Consider the following 17794-nt stretch of genomic DNA (forward strand, 5'->3'; position numbering starts at 1 on the left):
GATGTAATGTGACGTCATCAGAATCTCTCACCTCTCCAGTAAGCTGGAAGAGAATCTCTAGGGTGAAATCAAATATCTTCTCCACCATCTTGTTCCTGTCATTATCCATCCTTGATGGTCAATGAGGAAAATTCTCTTATATAGAAGATCTCCACTGAGAGGATCAGATATTGTAGGGACCTGAATGGGGAGAAGATGACGATGTAACATCATAAAGATCCCATGTAAGAAATCTCCGGAGCTGTTACCGGCTTCACATGATCACTACATCCAGTCATGGCCCCGTCCTGCCCCCGGTATAACACACAACCACATTATAGTCACATACAGAGATTTATCACAATCTCTCCAATCCAGCCCAAAAACACAGTACAAATCTAAAAGAAAAATCAAAATTATCTGAATCTTTGTTAAATAAATATTCCATAAAAACAAGTTATATAGTGCAGGGCACATCCACAGAGATCGGGACGGCAGAACAGGGCATGTCAGTAACAGATAATGATAGAACATTAAAAGGGATTTCCCATAAAGAAAAGCTCATTTTAATCAATAGATTTTGGAATAGTAATAACCTCCACAATTGGATGTGTTTAAATAAAATGTCCCTGTGCTGAGATAATCTTATAAATGTTCCCCTGCTGTGTACTGTGTAATGGCTGTGTCTGACCGTGCAGGGACATGGTCTGACCATACCACATCTCATGGCAGGGGAGGAAACAAAAGAGTATACAGACATTACAGCACGGGATCACAGCTGATTCTTTTTGTGAGGTAAAACATTTCCCTTCCTGTTTTTAAACGATGTTATACTTCAAAATAAGAAGTTTCCCATGTTGTAATATCTGTATACTTTTTTTTCTGCCCTCTACCCAAGAGAAGCTACTGTACCTGAGCAACAACCGCTGAGTTCCCCGGATTGTTACCAGTACCGATTACTGGATGGCCACCCTGCTGGATCCCTGCTACAATGACAACATACCATGCTTACTTCCGTCACTGGAGCGGGATTGGAAAATGCGGGAATACAACCACACGCTGGTAGATGCACTACTGACAGCATGCCCACTTGACAGCGGGGGCTTGGTGAAAGGACGAGGCCGAAGAGAAGAAAGTTGGCAACGCAGCTGGGGCAACGGCACCACCTCGGAAGGGAGAAATAGCATAGCCAAAATGTGTCCGTATTAGCAGTATACAGTGCTTCAACAACATGGTGGAAGATTACGGGTCCACAAGTTTCCACATACCGAATGATGGGTCTTGTGAAGGAGAAAAAGAAAGGTGGCACTCACCATCCCTTAAAAACTCATTTATTCAACAAAATGTAAAACATTTATGCAGAAGAAATTGTACACTTAATGGACGATGTCCATTTTGCGCCTTCCTGCACTTCAGCGGGTTCTTGAATGGGGGGGGGGGGGGGACCTTGGAATACAAATTAACTAACCTGGCCGAACGACAGGTCTGGTTATTCTGGACTATTAACTCCTCTTATGACAGGTCACTGATAGTTCACTGACCTGCCTCCTATTTTACCTAGCCCCACACTACTAGATGCATTATGTAAAATAGGAGGCAGGTCACTGAAGGCACAGTGAGCGGTCATAAGAGCATACAGATGAATAAGTAAGCAGAGCACCAGATAGAGTTCCCCCCCACAGGCCGCCCCAAAGCAAGAGCATATCATTATCTCCAAAGTGAAAGTAAAGATTAGACAAGAACCACAGGGCAGATTTCATCAACCAAGGTATCATTTTAATCAGTGTAATGTCACCCACCTGACAGTGTATGTAGATTACTAAGCACAATCCTGCTGACATGTGCGCTGTAAGGCTATCAGGAAAATACATTTATATAAATCTTTTCTTACTTCCAATTATAAGGAACAATCTTTGGGTCATAGTGAGAGGACTTGTTCTAAAGGACCCTTGGGCTTTAGGGTGGGGGATGTTAATGATTCAGCTATAGCTTCAGTCGCCAATGATGCAGCCTAATTAGTGAGCATTAGCGAAGATCCTCAGGAAGGCAATGTGGAGGCAGCTAAGATTCCATCTGAACACTTCACAGGAGGGATAAATTCTACCCATATGCCCCCTATCTCCCCAGGAAATTAGTTTGTTGATTTACAGAGCAAGGGGATACAAACTATGCAAATTGATTAAATGCTCAAACAATGAGCCACTGCCACCCACCTTCCCTGACCTGGGAATGATGACCTGAGCCACAGATGTAAATATAAAAAAGGGATTTCTATCATTTTTGTAGGAGAATCACAGAGAGACTCTAGAGGATGTCAGTCTACGGGACCACAGCCCTGCCTGGAAAAGATCCTAGTTACTTTCCGGTAACGGGATTTTACAGAGCCCATGACAGCACCACCTGAGAGAGGGTATCCGCCCACCAAGGACAGGAACCTACTGAATAAAAAGGCGGTACCTCTCTTCCGCATCAGTTTTTGTTTCAGAGCATGAGAGGGCCTCCGAAAAATAGGTTAACAAATAACTGCCACCTCAACATTTGTAATAAAACACCTTAAAAAGTGCACACCATAGTGATTAAGGGGAGGGAATTAATAGGGTGCTGTCATGGGCTCTGTAAAATCCCGTTACCGGTAAGTAACTAGGATCTTTTCTCCTTCTCCCGTGACAGCACCACCTGAGAGATTTATAGAGATCAGACACCAGAGGGAGGGATCACCGCTTGCAACACCTTTCTTCCAAAGGACAGATCAGAAGAAGAAGAAAGGTCAAGACGGTAATGTTTGTAGAATGTAGCGGGGGATGACCAAGTTGCCGCCTTACATATGATGTTGATGGGAACATCCGCCTTCTCAGCCCAGGAGGCCGCTACCGCTCTGGTGGAGTGGGCCTTCAGGTTCTCTGGAACCGGCAGATTGCTAGAAGAGTATGCTAAGGTTATGGTATCCCTGACTCATCTAGCTATGGTCCCTCTTGTAACTTTAAGCCCTTTCCTAGCCCCCTGAAAGGAAATAAATAAGGAGTCACTTTTCCTCCAGGCCTTGGTCACCTCCAAATACTGAACTAATACCCTCCTAACATCTAAGGTGTGAAGCTTATGTTCCTCAGAACCCTTAGGGTTAGGATAGAAGGAAGGGAGAGTGATTACTTGCGTCCTATGGAATCTGGAGGCTACCTTAGGAAGATAGGCCGGGTCTGGTCTTAAGATTACTCTATCCATACATACTTGAGTGAATGGAGGGTTAACAGATGTGCATGTAAATCACTAATTCTACGAGCTGATGTCAGAGCTACCAGTATGGCTGTCTTTAAAGTTAGAATTTTTTCTGAAACTTCCTTTAAGGGCTCAAAGGGAGGTTTGGTTAGTGCCTCTAGAACCAAATTAAGGTCCCAAGGAGGCATCCTTGGAGTAGGAATGGGCCAGGATCTACCACAAGCTTTAATGAACCTGATGATCCACCTATTCGCCGCCAAGTCGTAATTATACAGTGCCCCCAGAGCTGATACTTGAACCTTAAGAGTACTGGTGGCTAGTCCCATGCTTAACCCCTTCTGGAGGAATTCTAGTATGGCCCCAATAGGAACCCTCCCTTTGGCGGACTGACCCGAGGTAGACAGAAACTTAGCCCAGGTTCTACCATAGATCCTAGTCGTAACCGGCTTCCTACTCGCCAGTAGAGTAGTTATCAGATTCGGAGAAAACCCCTCTTGCGTCAATAGTGACCTTTCAAAATCCAGGCCGTCAAATGCAGGCCCGATCTTTGGGGATGGCAGACTGGGCCCTGTCTGAGGAGATCTGGGATGTCAGGAAGAACCCATGGGTCCGCTTGGGACATTCTCCTCATCCAAGTGAACCATGGTCTCTTGGGCCACAACGGGGTGATCAATATAACGCTCACCTGCTCTTCCCGGATCTTCCTTAGGATGGTAGGAATCAGAATCAGAGGGGGAAAGGCATAGGCCAGAGTGAAATGCCAAGGAATCTGCAGCGCGTCCACCGCAAACGGCCTCTCCTTTGTATTCAGGAAGCAAAAGATTTCGGTCTTTCGATTGTGTCTGTTTGCAAACAGATCTATTTGGGGCTGTCCCCATCGGCCAACAATCTGCTGAAATACGGCTGGATTCAACTCCCACTCTCCCTGTTTTAAGATGTGACGACTTAGGAAATCGGCCTTTATGTTCTCTTCTCCTCTTATGTGCAGCGCCGAGAGCGTGAATAGCTGACTCTCGGCAAAACGAAAGATCTGATCCGCTACTAACATCAGAGGGAGAGACCTGGTACCCCCCTGATGATTGATGTAGGCGACTGTCGTTCGGTTGTCCGACATTATCCGGATGTGATGACCCTGGAAAAAAGAACTGAACTTTACTAGAGCGTTTCTGGCTGCCAACAGTTCCCTCATGTTGGAGGAGAGACCAGTCTCGCTGTCCGACCAGAGGCCCTGTACAGAATTATCTCTTAGGTGAGCACCCCAGACCTCTGCGCTTGCGTCTGTCGTGACTGTATCCGACACCCGGAAGGACCAGGGAACCCCCAAAGATAGATTGGAGATCTCCACCAGTCCAGCGAGTTGATTACTCCCTCCGGAAGAGATATCCTTCCATTCAGGCAACCTCTGAGCTGCCTAGCTGCTGTCAGGATCTCCTGTTGAAGACGTCTGGAATGGAACTGGGCCAACTGAACTGCTGGGATACAGGATGTCATTGTACCCAATAGAGACATTGCACTCCTCAAGGTCATGGTTGGATTGCAGATAACCCGTGATATTAGGGATCTGATCTTCAGTTTCTTGTCCTCTGGTAGAAGACAGGTTTGATTTTCTGAGTCCAAAATGAGACCCAGGTAAGATTGAACCCTCCTTGGCTCCAGTCTCGACTTCTCTAAATTTAACAGCCAACCCAGGCCCTTCAGACTGGTCATGACGTCCGCCAGAGCCAGAGTTGTTTTGATCTGCCTACTACTAAGAAATCGTCCAGATAAGGGATGCCCAGGATATCTTTTTCCCTTAAATGCGCTGTGATTTCCAAGATAATTTTTGTGAAAACTCTTGGGCCATGGAGATGCCAAAGGGAAGAGCTGCAAACTGAAAATGCCTTACGTGCTTGCTGAACTGTACAGCTACTCTCAGAAATTGTTGATGTGCCGCAAAGATTGGAACGTGATAATAAGCGTCCTTCAGATCGAGGACGCACATACAGTACAGACCAAAAGTTTGGGCACACCGTCTCATTTAAAGATTTTTCTGTATTTTCATGACTATGAAAATTATACATTCACACTGAAGGCATCAAAACTATGAATTAACACATGTGGAATTATATACTTAACAAAAAAGTGTGAAACAACTGAAAATATGTCTTATATTCTAGGTTCTTCAAAGTAGCCACCTTTTGCTTTGATGACTTCTTTGCACACTCTTGGCATTCTCTTGATGAGCTTCAAGAGGTAGTCACCGGAAATGGTCTTCCAACAATCTTGAAGGAGTTCCCAGAGATGCTTAGCACTTGTTGGCCCTTTTGCCTTCACTCTGCGGTCCAGCTCACCCCAAACCATCTCGATTGGGTTCAGGTCATCTGGCGTTACACCCCATCACTCTCCTACCTGGTCAAATAGCCCTTACATAGCCTGGAGGTGTGTTTGGGGTCATTGTCCTGTTAAAAAATAAATTATGGTCCAACTAATCAAACCCGATGGAATAGCATGCCGCTGCAAGATGCTATGGTAGTCTGCTGCTTCAGTATGCCTTCAATTTTAAATAAATCCCCAACAGTGTCACCAGCAAAGCACCCCCACACCATCACACCTCCTCCTCCATGCTTCACGGTGGGAACCAGGCATGTAGAGTCCATCAGTTCACCTTTTCTGCGTCGCACGAAGACACGGTGGTTGGAACCAAAGATCACAAATTTGGACTCATCAGACCAAAGCACAGATTTCCACTGGTCTAATGTCCATTCCTTGTGTTCTTTAGCCCAAACAAGTCTCTTCTGCTTGTTGCCTGTCCTTAGCAGTGGTTTCCTAGCAGCTATTTTACCATGAAGGCCTGCTGTACAAATTCTCCTCTTAACAGTTGTTGAAGAGATGTGTCTGCTGCTAGAACTCTGTGTGGCACTGACCTGGTCTCTAATCTGAGCTGCTGTTAACCTGCGATTTCTGAGGCTGGTGACTCGGATAAACTTATCCTCAGAAGCAGAGGTGACTCTTGGTCTTCCTTTCCTGGGGTGGTCCTCATGTGAGCCAGTTTCTCTGTAGCGCTTGATGGTTTTTGCAACTGCACTTGGGGACACTTTCAAAGTTTTCCCAATTTTTCAGACTGACTGACCTTCATTTCTTAAAGTAATGATGGCCACTCGTTTTTCTTTACTTAGAATTTGTATTATGGCAAGAAAAAAGCAGCTAACAGTCTATTCAGTATCACTATCAGCTGTGTATCCACCTGACTTCTGCACAACACAACTGATGGTCCCAACCCCATTTATAAGGCAAGAAATCCAACTTATTAAACCTGACAGGGCACACCTCTGAAGTGAAAACCATTTCCGGTGACTACCTTTTGAAGCTCATCAAGAGAATGCCAAGAGTGTGCAAAGCAGTCATCAAAGCAAAAGGTGGCTACTTTGAAGAACCTAGAATATAAGACATATTTTCAGTTGTTTCACACTTTTTTGTTAAGTATATAATTCCACATGTGTTAATTCATAGTTATGATGCCTTCAGTGTGAATGTACAATTTTCATAGTCATGAAAATACATAAAAATCTTTAAATGAGAAGGTGTGTCCAAACTTTTGGTCTGTACTGTATAACAGTCCGGAAATAACATCTTTATGGCTGACTTTATTGACTCCATCTTGAGCGGCCTGTAGATCAATTGGTCGTTCAGCTTTTTCAAGTTGGCAATGGTTCTGAAGGAGCCATCCGGCTTCTTTATTAGGAAGAGAGTCGAGTAAAACCCTCTTCCCTGCTCGGGTACAGGTGTTTCCACTAGGACCCCCTTCATAACCAGAGAGAGAACTTCCTGCTGCAGGGCCATCTGTTCCGTTAGGCCTCTGGGGGCTGAAATCCTGACGGTGTTCTTGGGCATGTGCCTGAACTCCAATTTGAGCCCCCTCCTGATTATCCCTAAAATCCAAGTACTGGACGAGATTTTTTCCCAAGCGGGCAGGCAGTGGGACAATCTTCCTCCCACCTGGGGAGGACTGTCACTTAGGGTCAGCTCTTGAGCCATAATGCCCTACGGGCTGCATTGGAGAAATTTGCGTACCGGGCAGCCAGCCTAACTGAATCTGCCGATGCATCTGCCAGAAATGCAGCCACCCCCTGCACAAGGGGAAGGTCTGACAGAATCTTTTCCCTCGAGACATTCCCCTTAATCTGGTCTTCCAACTGTTGAAGCCAGATCATCATAGACCTGGCGGGGCAGGTGGCTGCCACTGCCGGTTTAAGAGCCCCTGCTGACGACTCCCAGGCCTGTTTAAGGAAAGACTCCGCCTTTTTTTCCAGCGGGTCTTGTAAGGCCCCCAAATCCTCAAAGGGCAGTGTGGAATTTTTTTGAGGACTTTGCGATGGCCACATCGATCTTAGGGGTTTTGTCCCATCTAGCTGCATCCTCTTCTTCAAAGGGGTATCTCGGCTTAGAGGAAGAAGGCAGCTGACCCTTCCTCTCTGTTTTTTTCCATTCCCTATCTATAAGGGATTTGATTCTTTCACTAACCAGGAATGTGCGTCTCCTTTTCTGGTCCAAGCCCCCGAACATGACATCTTGAACTGTTCTGGGAGCTTTGGTATCAGTAATACCCATAGTCACTCTAATGGCCTTAACCAGCCTCTCAGTATTATCTACCGAAAAACAAGGCCTACCTCCACCATCATCATCCGAAGACTCCGATGAGGAGAGATCAGAGGAGGAAGGAAGTTCTTTTGTAAAACGGGACTCCACTGATTCCTCTGAGTCTGAGGAAACCTGCTTCTGTTTCCTCTTTCTACGTGAGGTTAAGCCTCTTAAAGAATCCCTAACCTCCGTTTGGAGTTACAAAAAATCTAATCCAAAGAAAACCCGGGGGACTCTTCTGCTATGGTCCTCTGGATACAGTCGAGCAAAGGTTTTTGGCGTAAGAGGTGGGAAGGCTGACTTTACATAACGCACACTCCTTGTTTTTACTCTTAGAACTACACTTCTTTGCCTCCGGAGGTGGTGGTTGCCGATCATATGAAGGCTCCCATCTGGCGGAGGTGGATGGACGAGGTTTTTTATGACCGGTTCTGCTGGCACTCGTACAACCCCCACTGCTGTGGCTCTGATGATGGGAAGACTCTCGGCGTTCCGGTTGCTTGAGCTGCTTACGCTGCTTTGGCGGTTGCGGCTGCTGCTGTTCCTCCTGCGGCGGTGACAACTGCTGCCAGGTGACTGCGGCTTCTCACTCATGATGATGGGAATGCAGACACCGCCATCTTGACTGCTTCCCATCCTTTTAAAGCGTAAGGGCTCCACCTCCTTTAGGCTCCTCCCCTTCCGGCAGCGTGCTCTCTCCTTTTTTTTTTTTTCACCAGCTGGCACGCTACGCCGCAGGACGCCCCCTGCGCGTGCGCAGCTCAGCGGCTCCCGGCACGCTTGCAGCGGGGATGACCCGGCATCGCACCCCGCGCATGAGCAGACCCGGCTTCTGGCGCGCTACGTAATAGGGCGCATCACGACCCTGCGCATGCGCAGCCCGGACTTCCGGTGTGCTACGTCACAGGGCGCGACGCTACCCCCACGTGCGCAGACCCGGAAGACCTGCCGGCCGGCGCGCTCAATCATCGCTACCATGTGAGCACAGACCCGGCCGCAGGACCCGGCGCACGCGGGAGAGGACCCCGGAAGGCAGCCTCCCCCCGCACTCAGACCCAGGTAGCAGCCAGATGGGGCTGAGAACAGAGGGCCATCTGCTGCTTCTTCACGGCCTCCAGGCCGCACCGATCCCGGGATCCCAGGTTGGCGAGGTACCACCTAGCGAGGCTCCCATAAAGGACAGGAACCAAAACTGATGCGAAAGAGAGGTTATTCAGTAGGTTCCTGTCCTTGGTGGGCGGATACCCTCTCTCAGGTGGTGCTGTCATGGGAGAAGAGGAAAAATACAGATCTGCTCCATTGACCATTGCTGAAGTCTCAGAGACTATTTGAAGAATCCAGGTTTGGACAATCAGGTCACCTGGCCACATACCTCACTGCTCTATTCCCGGCGGGCCAGCGGAAGAGTGAGACTCTATTGTAACTTGCACCATCTTGTGAATTTGCTGGGACTGTTCTATGTTAGTAATTGCTGGTGGTTCAATAAATTATTGCCACACTGTTTACCATCACCATGTGTTGTCTGATTAGTTTTATGCCCATGGTAAAAGCTAGCGGGCGTTCAGGGGTATGAGCCCTGGTCCACGTGGTCTTTCTAAAGACAGCCGGGCCAGCGGACAAGAGCACCCACTGACCCCGTGTCTTCACAGTTGGGATGATACAATAATCAGGCGACAAGTCGATTTGGTGGTGCTTTCAAGAACAAGGGCTGAAAAACTTTTTTTTTTCTGGATTTCCCACAGAAACCACATTAGTATTTTATACCGAAACTGCACAAGTCAATTTCTGACCCACCGGGAAGTTCCATAGTGTCAGGGATTGGTTCTATAACTGTTCCCCTATGTCAGTAAGTGGACTGGTTATTGCAACCTCTATTAAAATGTATCCCCTCTTATATCAAGGACACAGGCAAGTTCTTGAATGCTCTCCAGGAGTTTGTCTGGCAGGACGACTTCTCGTTAGCGTCAATAAACGTAGAGAGCATTTATACCAGAATATTGCATGAGCAGTGGATTGAGGCGGTGCGAGAGGTTTTGGTGAATACTGAAAAAAGTAGTAATTTTTTTTAGATGTTATATGTGGGGCTCCGAGTTTCATTCTAAAGCATAATGCCTTTAAATTCTTGGATAGATGGTACTTGCAGAGTACTGGTACAGCAATGAGGACCAGGTAGAGCAGGGGTAGACATACCGCCGGTGCAGCTGGTGCAACTGCATCGGGGCCCGGCGGTGCAGGCGGGCCCTTGCAGGGTGGATAATAATGAGGGCAATCGGGCCAGTTTCTCAGAGCCCCAGGATCCAGGGGGACCATGGCCAGATTGCCCTCTTCCTGTGCGGCGATCCCTGGGAGCTCCGCGGCCTATAGGAGAAAATGGCAGCTGAACTGCAGGGATCTGTCTTCTGCTTCCTGCCCGCCCTTTCTATGTGACACAGACGCGCACTGCTTGATGACATCAGCAAGCTGCGCGCGCCTGTGTCAGGGAGAAAGTTGCTGGTGAGGACAATGCTGCGGGGGAGCGGGCTGAGAGGTAAGCTGTTTTTTTTATTTTATCCAATACACTGGGGCAATGATGGGGGGAGAGTAATGATGAGGATGATGGGGGGAGAGCAATGATAGGGTAATGGGGGGGGACAGCAATGATGAGGATGATGGGGGACAGCAATGATGGGGGTGATGGGGGGAGAGCAATTATGGCTGAGAGAAATGATAGGGGTGATGGGGGGGAGGGCAATGATGAGGGTGATGGGGGGAGAGCAATGATGAGGGTGGTGGGGTAGAGAAATGATGAGGGAGAGCAATGATGAGGGTGATGGGGAGAGCAATGATGAGGGGAGAGCAATGATGAGTGACAGCAATGATGGGGGGTGGTGAGTGACAGCAACGATGGGGGTGGTGAGTGACAGCAACGATGGGGGTGGTGAGTGACAGCAACGATAGGGGGTGGTGAGTGACAGCAACGATGGGGGGTGGTGAGGGACAGCAACGATGGGGGGTGGTGAGGGACAGCAACGATGGGGGGTGGTGAGTGACAGCAACGATGGGGGGTGGTGAGTGACAGCAACGATGGGGGTGGTGAGTAACAGTAACGATGGGGGGTGGTGAGTGACAGCAACGATGGGGGGTGGTGTGGGACAGCAACGATGGGGGGTGGTGTGGGACAGCAACGATGGGGGGTGGTGTGGGACAGCAACGATGGGGGGTGAGGGAGAGGACGCTGAGGTGTGGTGTGAGAGAACAAAGATGGGAGGAGAGCAATGATGGGGGTAAGATGTATAGGACACTTTATAATTAATTGAAAGGTGGGAGAAGACGCTGACAGGGGCTTGTAATGAATTGGGATGTGGCGGAGGATGCTCAGTACCTGATAACGTCTTCTCCCACCTCCAAAGTGTGGGGAAGACACATGTATGTATACAATATAAGTGATCTTGTTATTTTCTAGGTTGGAAATCATCATGACAAGATGAGTCGTGGCTGGGAGATGTCGACATGAAGGTCTGAACAGATGGAGAAGAAACAGCAGAAACCGACTCTGATCAGATGAGACGTCAGTGGTAAGTGCCTGGATGTAAATATTATTCTGTATCTGCATTGTGTGACTTGGAGTAATAATGTCATCTGTAAAATCCCTTAGGCTGCTTTCTCACTTTTGTGTGAAAGGTCTGTGTGCTGCCAGATTTTTTTATTAGACGGCACAAGGACTTGTAGAGTTTTATAGATTCATTCACACATCAATGAAAATCACGGATCTGAGAATGAGATCTGTGAGGGTCAGAGACTGTCCAGTTCTGATCCGATTTTGAGAATCAGAAAAGGACATGCTCAACGAGTGTGTAAAAGCGGGCAGCACACTGTCACTGCACACGGATACAACAATGTAGCCTTATTATGTATAGCACAGTCCCTTAGTATATAGACTATGTAAGGTTTATATATCTGTAGCTTTGTCACAATAAAAGGAGGGGGGCCCATACATATTTCTTGCACAGGGGCCCAAAACTGTCAGTGTCCACCCCTGCGGCAGAGTGCGCCTTTGCAAATTTATTTCTGGCCACCTTTGCGAAGTGTGTGTTCTTGGTAGAAAATCATTTGATTAAATATATCAGAATGTTTCTTAGATGTGCCAATGATATATTTATTGTATGTTCTGCAACTAAGGACCAATTCGACAATTTTGTGATTTATTTAAACCAAGTGAACACAATGAATATGAAGTTTACCTCTAGTTTCAGGGGACTGAATCTACAATTTTTGGACGTAAAAATTCAGGTCTGTGAAGGCACTTTGATAACAGATACTACAGAATATCTTCCTCCACTAACTCTCTACTACACTATAGAAGTGCCCATCCTGTCCATACCAAAAGATCCCTCCCTTATAGTCAATTCCTGAGGCTCAGAAAAATAAACAGCCATTTTTTAGAACAAGCAGTGTTTCTTCATGGGGGTTATCCAGACCAAGGACAACATCTGCAAGGAGTTTGGATGTTCTCCCCGTGTTTGTGTGGCTTTCCTCCGGGTTCTCCGGTTTCCTCCCACACTTCAAAGACATACTGATAGGAAATGTAGATTGTGAGCCCCAATGGGGACAGTGCCCATGACTGTAAATTGCTGAATTGTAAAGCGCTGCGGAATATGTTGGCGCTATATAAATAAAAGTCATAAGTTCATTACTGGTAATGGGATTTTTCGGAGACCATGACAGCACCATGAGAGAGGGGATCCGCCTACCAAGGACAGGAAACCTACAGGCTTAAAAGGGGCGACACCTCTCTCTCGCCTCAGTTTGGATTACAGAGCATTGAGAGGACCGCCAGGTTAATAAACATAGCAAACAATGACAAAACTACTATACCATACAACCCCTATTAAGTGTGAAATTCTAATTAATAAACAGGGAGTGCTCCTACAAACGTGAAGGGGGGGGGGGGGAATATAAGGGTGCTGTCATGGTCTCCGAAAAATCCCATTACTGGTAATTTATGACTTTATCGGTTGACCATGACAGCACCACGAGAGAATTACAGACATGAAGTAGTCTTGGGAGGGACCACAGCCTGGAGCACTCTTCTCCCAAAGGTGAGGTCAGTTGAAACACCCATATCCAGTCTATAGAGCCTATAGAATGTAGAGGGAGAGGACCAGGTAGCAGCCTTACATACTGTACAGTTAGGTCCATATATATTTGGACAGAGACAATATTTTTCTAATTTTGGTTCTAGACATTACCACAATGAATTTTAAACAAAACAATTCAGATGCAGTTGAAGTTCAGACTTTCAGCTTTCATTTGAGGGTATCCACATTAAAATTGGATGAAGGGTTTAGGAGTTTCAGCTCCTTAACATGTGCCACCCTGTTTTTAAAGGGACCAAAAGTAATTGGACAGATTAAATAATTGTAAATAAAATGTTAATTTCTAGTACTTGGTTGAAAACCCTTTGTTGGCAATGACTGCCTGAAGTCTTGAACTCATGGACATCACCAGACGGCGTTTCCTTTTTGATGCTCTGCCAGGACTTCACTGCGGAGGTTTTCAGTTGCTGTTTGTTTGTGGACCTTTCTGTCTGAAGTTTAGTCTTTAACAAGTGAAATGCATGCTCAATTGGGTTGAGATCAGGTGACTGACTTGGCCATTCAAGAATATTCCACTTCTTTGCTTTAATAAACTCCTGGGTTGCTTTGGCTTTATGTTTTGGGTCATTGTCCATCTGTAGTATGAAACGACGACCAATCAGTTTGGCTGCATTTGGCTGGATCTGAGAACACAGTATGGCTCTGAATACATCAGAATTCATTCGGATGCTTCTGTCCCGTGTCACATCATCAATAAACACTAGTGACCCAGTGCCACTGGCAGCCATGCATGCCCAAGCCATCACACTGCCTCCGCCGTGTTTTACAGATGATGTGGTATGCTTTGGATCATGAGCTGTACCACGCCTTCGCCATACTTTTCTCTTTCCATCATTCTGGTAGAGGTTGATCTTGGTTTCATCTGTCCAAAGAATGTTCTTCCAGAACTGTACTGGCTTTTTTAAGATGTTTTTTAGCAAAGTCCAGTCTAGCCTTTTTATTCGCGATGCTTATGAGTGGCTTGCACTGTGCAGTGAACCCTCTGTATTTACTCTCATGCAGTCTTCTCATTATGGTAGATTTGGATATTGATACGCCTACCTTCTGGAGAGTGTTATTCACTTGGTTGGCTGTTGTGAAGGGGTTTCTCTTCACCATGGAGATTATTCTGCGATCATCCACCACGGTTGTCTTGCGTAGGCGCCCAGGTCTTTTTGCATTGATGAGTTCACCAGTGCTTTCTTTCTCTCTCAGGATGTACCAAACTGTAGATTTTGCCACTCCTAATATTGTAGCAATTTCTTGGATGGGTTTTTTCTGTTTTTGCAGCTTAAGGATGGCTTGTTTCACCTGCATGGAGCGCTCCTTTGACAGCATGTTTACATCACAGCAAAACCTTCCAAATGCAACCACCACACCTCAAATCAACTCCAGGCCTTTTATCTGCTTAATTGAGAATGACATAACGAAGGGATTGCCCACACCTGTCCATGAAATAGCCTTGGAGTCAATTGTCCAATTACTTTTGGTCCCTTTAAAAACAGGGTGTCACATGTTAAGGAGCTGAAACGCCTAAACCCTTCATCCAATTTTAATGTGGATACCCTCAAATGAAAGCTGAAAGTCTGAACTTCAACTGCATCTGAATTGTTTTGTTTAAAATTCATTGTGGTAATGTCTAGAACCAAAACTAGAAAAATGTTGTCTCTGTCCAAATATATATGGACCTAACTGTATGGCTTCTATCGAGACACCTGTCTTCTCTGCCCAGGAGGTCACCACAGCCCAGGTAGAGTGAGCCTTCAACCCTTGTGGCACTTCCTCGCTGTATAAGCTAGAGAAATAGCCTTCCTAATCCATCTAGCTATGGTGGACTTTGTGACTTTAAACTCTTTCCTAACACCTTGGTAGGATATAAACAATGAGCTATCTTTCCTAAAGTCTTTGGTAACCAAGAGGTACCTAACCACACATCTCCTCACGTCTAATGTATGTAACTTTGCTTCTTTCTGGTTACTCGGATTAGGACAGAAGGAGGGTAGGACTACTTCCTGAAGTCTGTGGAAACAAGTAGCTACCTTATGGAGATAGAGTAATTTTTAAACCTGATCCCGCCTATCATCCAGGATTTGAGTAAATGGCAAGGCCGTAGACAGGGCCTGAATGTCACTAATCCTCCTTGCCGAGGCTAAAGCGATTAGCAGCGCTGTTTCAAGGGAGAGGGATTTAAGGGTTGCTGATTCTATTGGCTCAAAAGGCGAGCTAGTCAAGGACTTTAGAACCAAATTTAGGTCCCAGGGAACCAAGTTGCTTTTGATGATGGGTCTAGATCTAAAAGCTGCCTTAATGAACCGAGAAACCCAATAGTTGCCCGCCAGATCACAGCTATATAGGGCGCCTAAGGCAGAAACCTGAACTTTTAGGGTGCAGGTGGATAACCGTAGTTTAAGACCCTTTTGTAAAAACTCCAAAACCTTTCCTATTGGTGCCCCCTCATCAACTCTAGATCCAGAAAAAGACAAAAACTTCTTCCAAGTTCTGGCATAAATTTGAGTTATAACAGGTTTTCTGCTACGCATTAGGGTAGCTACTAGATCTTGGGAAACCCTTTCTGACTTAGCAGTGACCTTTCAAGTTCCATACCGTCAAGTGGAAGCCAGATGTTTGAGGATGGACTATTGTACGCTGGAAGAGGAGATCCGGAACCTCGGGCAGGACCCAAGGATCGGAGATGGACATGCTCCTCAGGCATGAGAACCAGGGTCTCCTGGGCCAAAAGGATGCAACCAGCAGAACCCTCGCCTTGTCCTCCCTGATCTTTCTTATGATCATGGGAAGAAGAGCCAATGGGGGAAAGGCATAGGCCAGGCTGAAATCCCAAAGAATCAGGAAAGCGTCCACTGCCAGGGGATTTTCTTTTCTCTTGGATTTAGGGAACAGAAGAGCCTTGTCTTCCGATTTAGTCTTGTGGCAAACAGTTCTACCACCGAAGGCCCCCCATATTCAGACTATTTGGGAGAAAAAGTCTTGTTTTAGTTCCCATTCTCCCTGCTTCAGAGGATAGCGGCTTAAGTAGTCTGCACTTGTAATTTCTTTTCCCCTTATATTTAGGGCCGTTAAGGAAAGGAGATGAGATTCCGTGATCTGAAAGAGATGATCCGTCACTCTCATCAGCGATCTTGACCGTGTACCCCCCTAGGGGTTCACATATGCTACTGCAACGCTATTATCCGAAAGGATCTTTATATTCTGACCTTGGAGGAAAACTAAGAAATTATTAACCGCCTAGTCTACCACAAGCAGTTCTTTTGCATTGGAGGAGAGACCCTTTTCGTTATTTGACCGGGTCCCCTGAGCTACCATATCTCCCAGATGGGCTCCCCACCCACTGGGACTCATCGGTGGTAATTGTTCTAGTGGTTATAAGTACCCAGGGAACCCCTCGAGATAGGTTCACCTCATCCACCCACCACTGTAAGGACTTTACTGACCGGGGTGACAAGGACATCTTTCCTTCCAGGTGTCCCTTAAGCAAAACTTCATTATATAGCACATCCCACTGTAGAACCCTGGAGTGGTATTGTGCCCACAGAACCCCTGGGAAACATGATGTCAGGTACCCAACAGGGACACTGCTGCTCTAATGGACATGACCAGATTTGCTACAGCATTTTTTACCTGATTACTTATCTTTTGGTTTTTGGCTTCCGGGAGGTAACATTTTTGAGAATCTGAATCAAGAATAATTCCTAAAAACTGCTGAACTTTTGAGGGCACTAACCTAGATTTTTCAAAATTTAGCACCCAGCCCAGACTCTCTAAGATGGTGATCACCTCTTTTAGGTGTTTATTACATTGGAAGGCAGAATTTCCAACCACCAAGAAATCATCCAGATAAGGGATAATCAAAATATCACATTCCCTGACATGAGCCATGACCTCCGCTATAATTTTAGTAAATACCCGGGGGGCTATGGCCAGACCGTATGGCAGGGCCCTATACTGGAAATGCTTGATTTCCCCATCCATGACCAAGGCCACCCTAAGGTATTTCTGGTATTCCTCATGGATAGGTATATGGTAATAGGAGTCTTTTAAATCTAATACTACCATGTAACAGCCTGAAAACAGCAATTTTATTGTTGAATTAACAGACTCCATCTTAAAGGTGGGAATTATCAAGAACTTATTAAGAGCTTTTAAGTTAATGATACATCTGAAGGAGCCGTCCGGCTTAGAGACCAGGAAAAAAGGCGAGTAGAACCCCAACCCCCTTTCGGACGCCGGGACTTCCACCAGGATTGCCTTATGAACTAAGTCCAGCACCTCCTTTTGTAGGGCCAGCTCCTATGACACTGAGGAACGGACCGGGGTCAAGATGAATCTCCCACGAGGAATCGCCTGGAACTCGAACCTCAGACCCGAACCTATCAGATCAAGGATCCAATTACTTTTAGTTTTATATAAGAGAAGCACTAACCTAAAGGGCATGCTGGTACATAATCAGGTAAAAATGGAATCCACAAACTGGTTGAACAGTTCCAGACCAGTAGGTAACCTCAAATGCAGTAATTGTTCCTTCTGCAGGTTCCATCTCACCTCTAACTTTTTACAGATAGGAGATGTCGCCACCAAGTCCAGGATTTCATCTCCTGCAGAAACCGTTATATTGTGTATAGTCTTTTTTGTCCTTGCAGTTTCTATTACATCAGAAAAAACAATCTGACCGCTTTTGTCCATTTTCGGAAACATTTTAAGTCCATCACGACAGGTAAGTGCTTACGTAGACTCATTCAACATGTTCAGAAGGTTTATTTCAGCAACCTTGAGGTGTTATGCTTTGCGGAACTAGAAAGAGTTAACTTAACGACTCAAGGAGGTGATCTCCACAAGCTCTTGTTAAGGAGAGA

General features: G+C 46.3%; 1 protein-coding gene across 3 annotated transcripts in view; it reads right to left on the reverse strand.

Moving 5' to 3' along the window:
- Positions 1–17794, reverse strand: part of LOC141270720 (uncharacterized) — a 47159-nt gene that overhangs the window by 21587 nt on the left and 7778 nt on the right. For all 3 annotated transcript variants that reach the window (XM_073680815.1, XM_073680814.1, XM_073680813.1), the window contains exon 2: positions 32–180. In XM_073680815.1, the coding sequence (XP_073536916.1) occupies positions 32–109 (78 nt within the window). In that variant the 5' untranslated portion in view covers positions 110–180. The remainder of the gene's footprint in view (positions 1–31; positions 181–17794) is intronic.

The sequence above is a fragment of the Phyllobates terribilis genome, unplaced genomic scaffold (genome assembly GCF_046119375.1).
Source record: "Phyllobates terribilis strain yellow unplaced genomic scaffold, ASM4611937v1 Scaffold_5__5_contigs__length_657084704, whole genome shotgun sequence".
NCBI lineage: Eukaryota > Metazoa > Chordata > Amphibia > Anura > Dendrobatidae > Phyllobates > Phyllobates terribilis.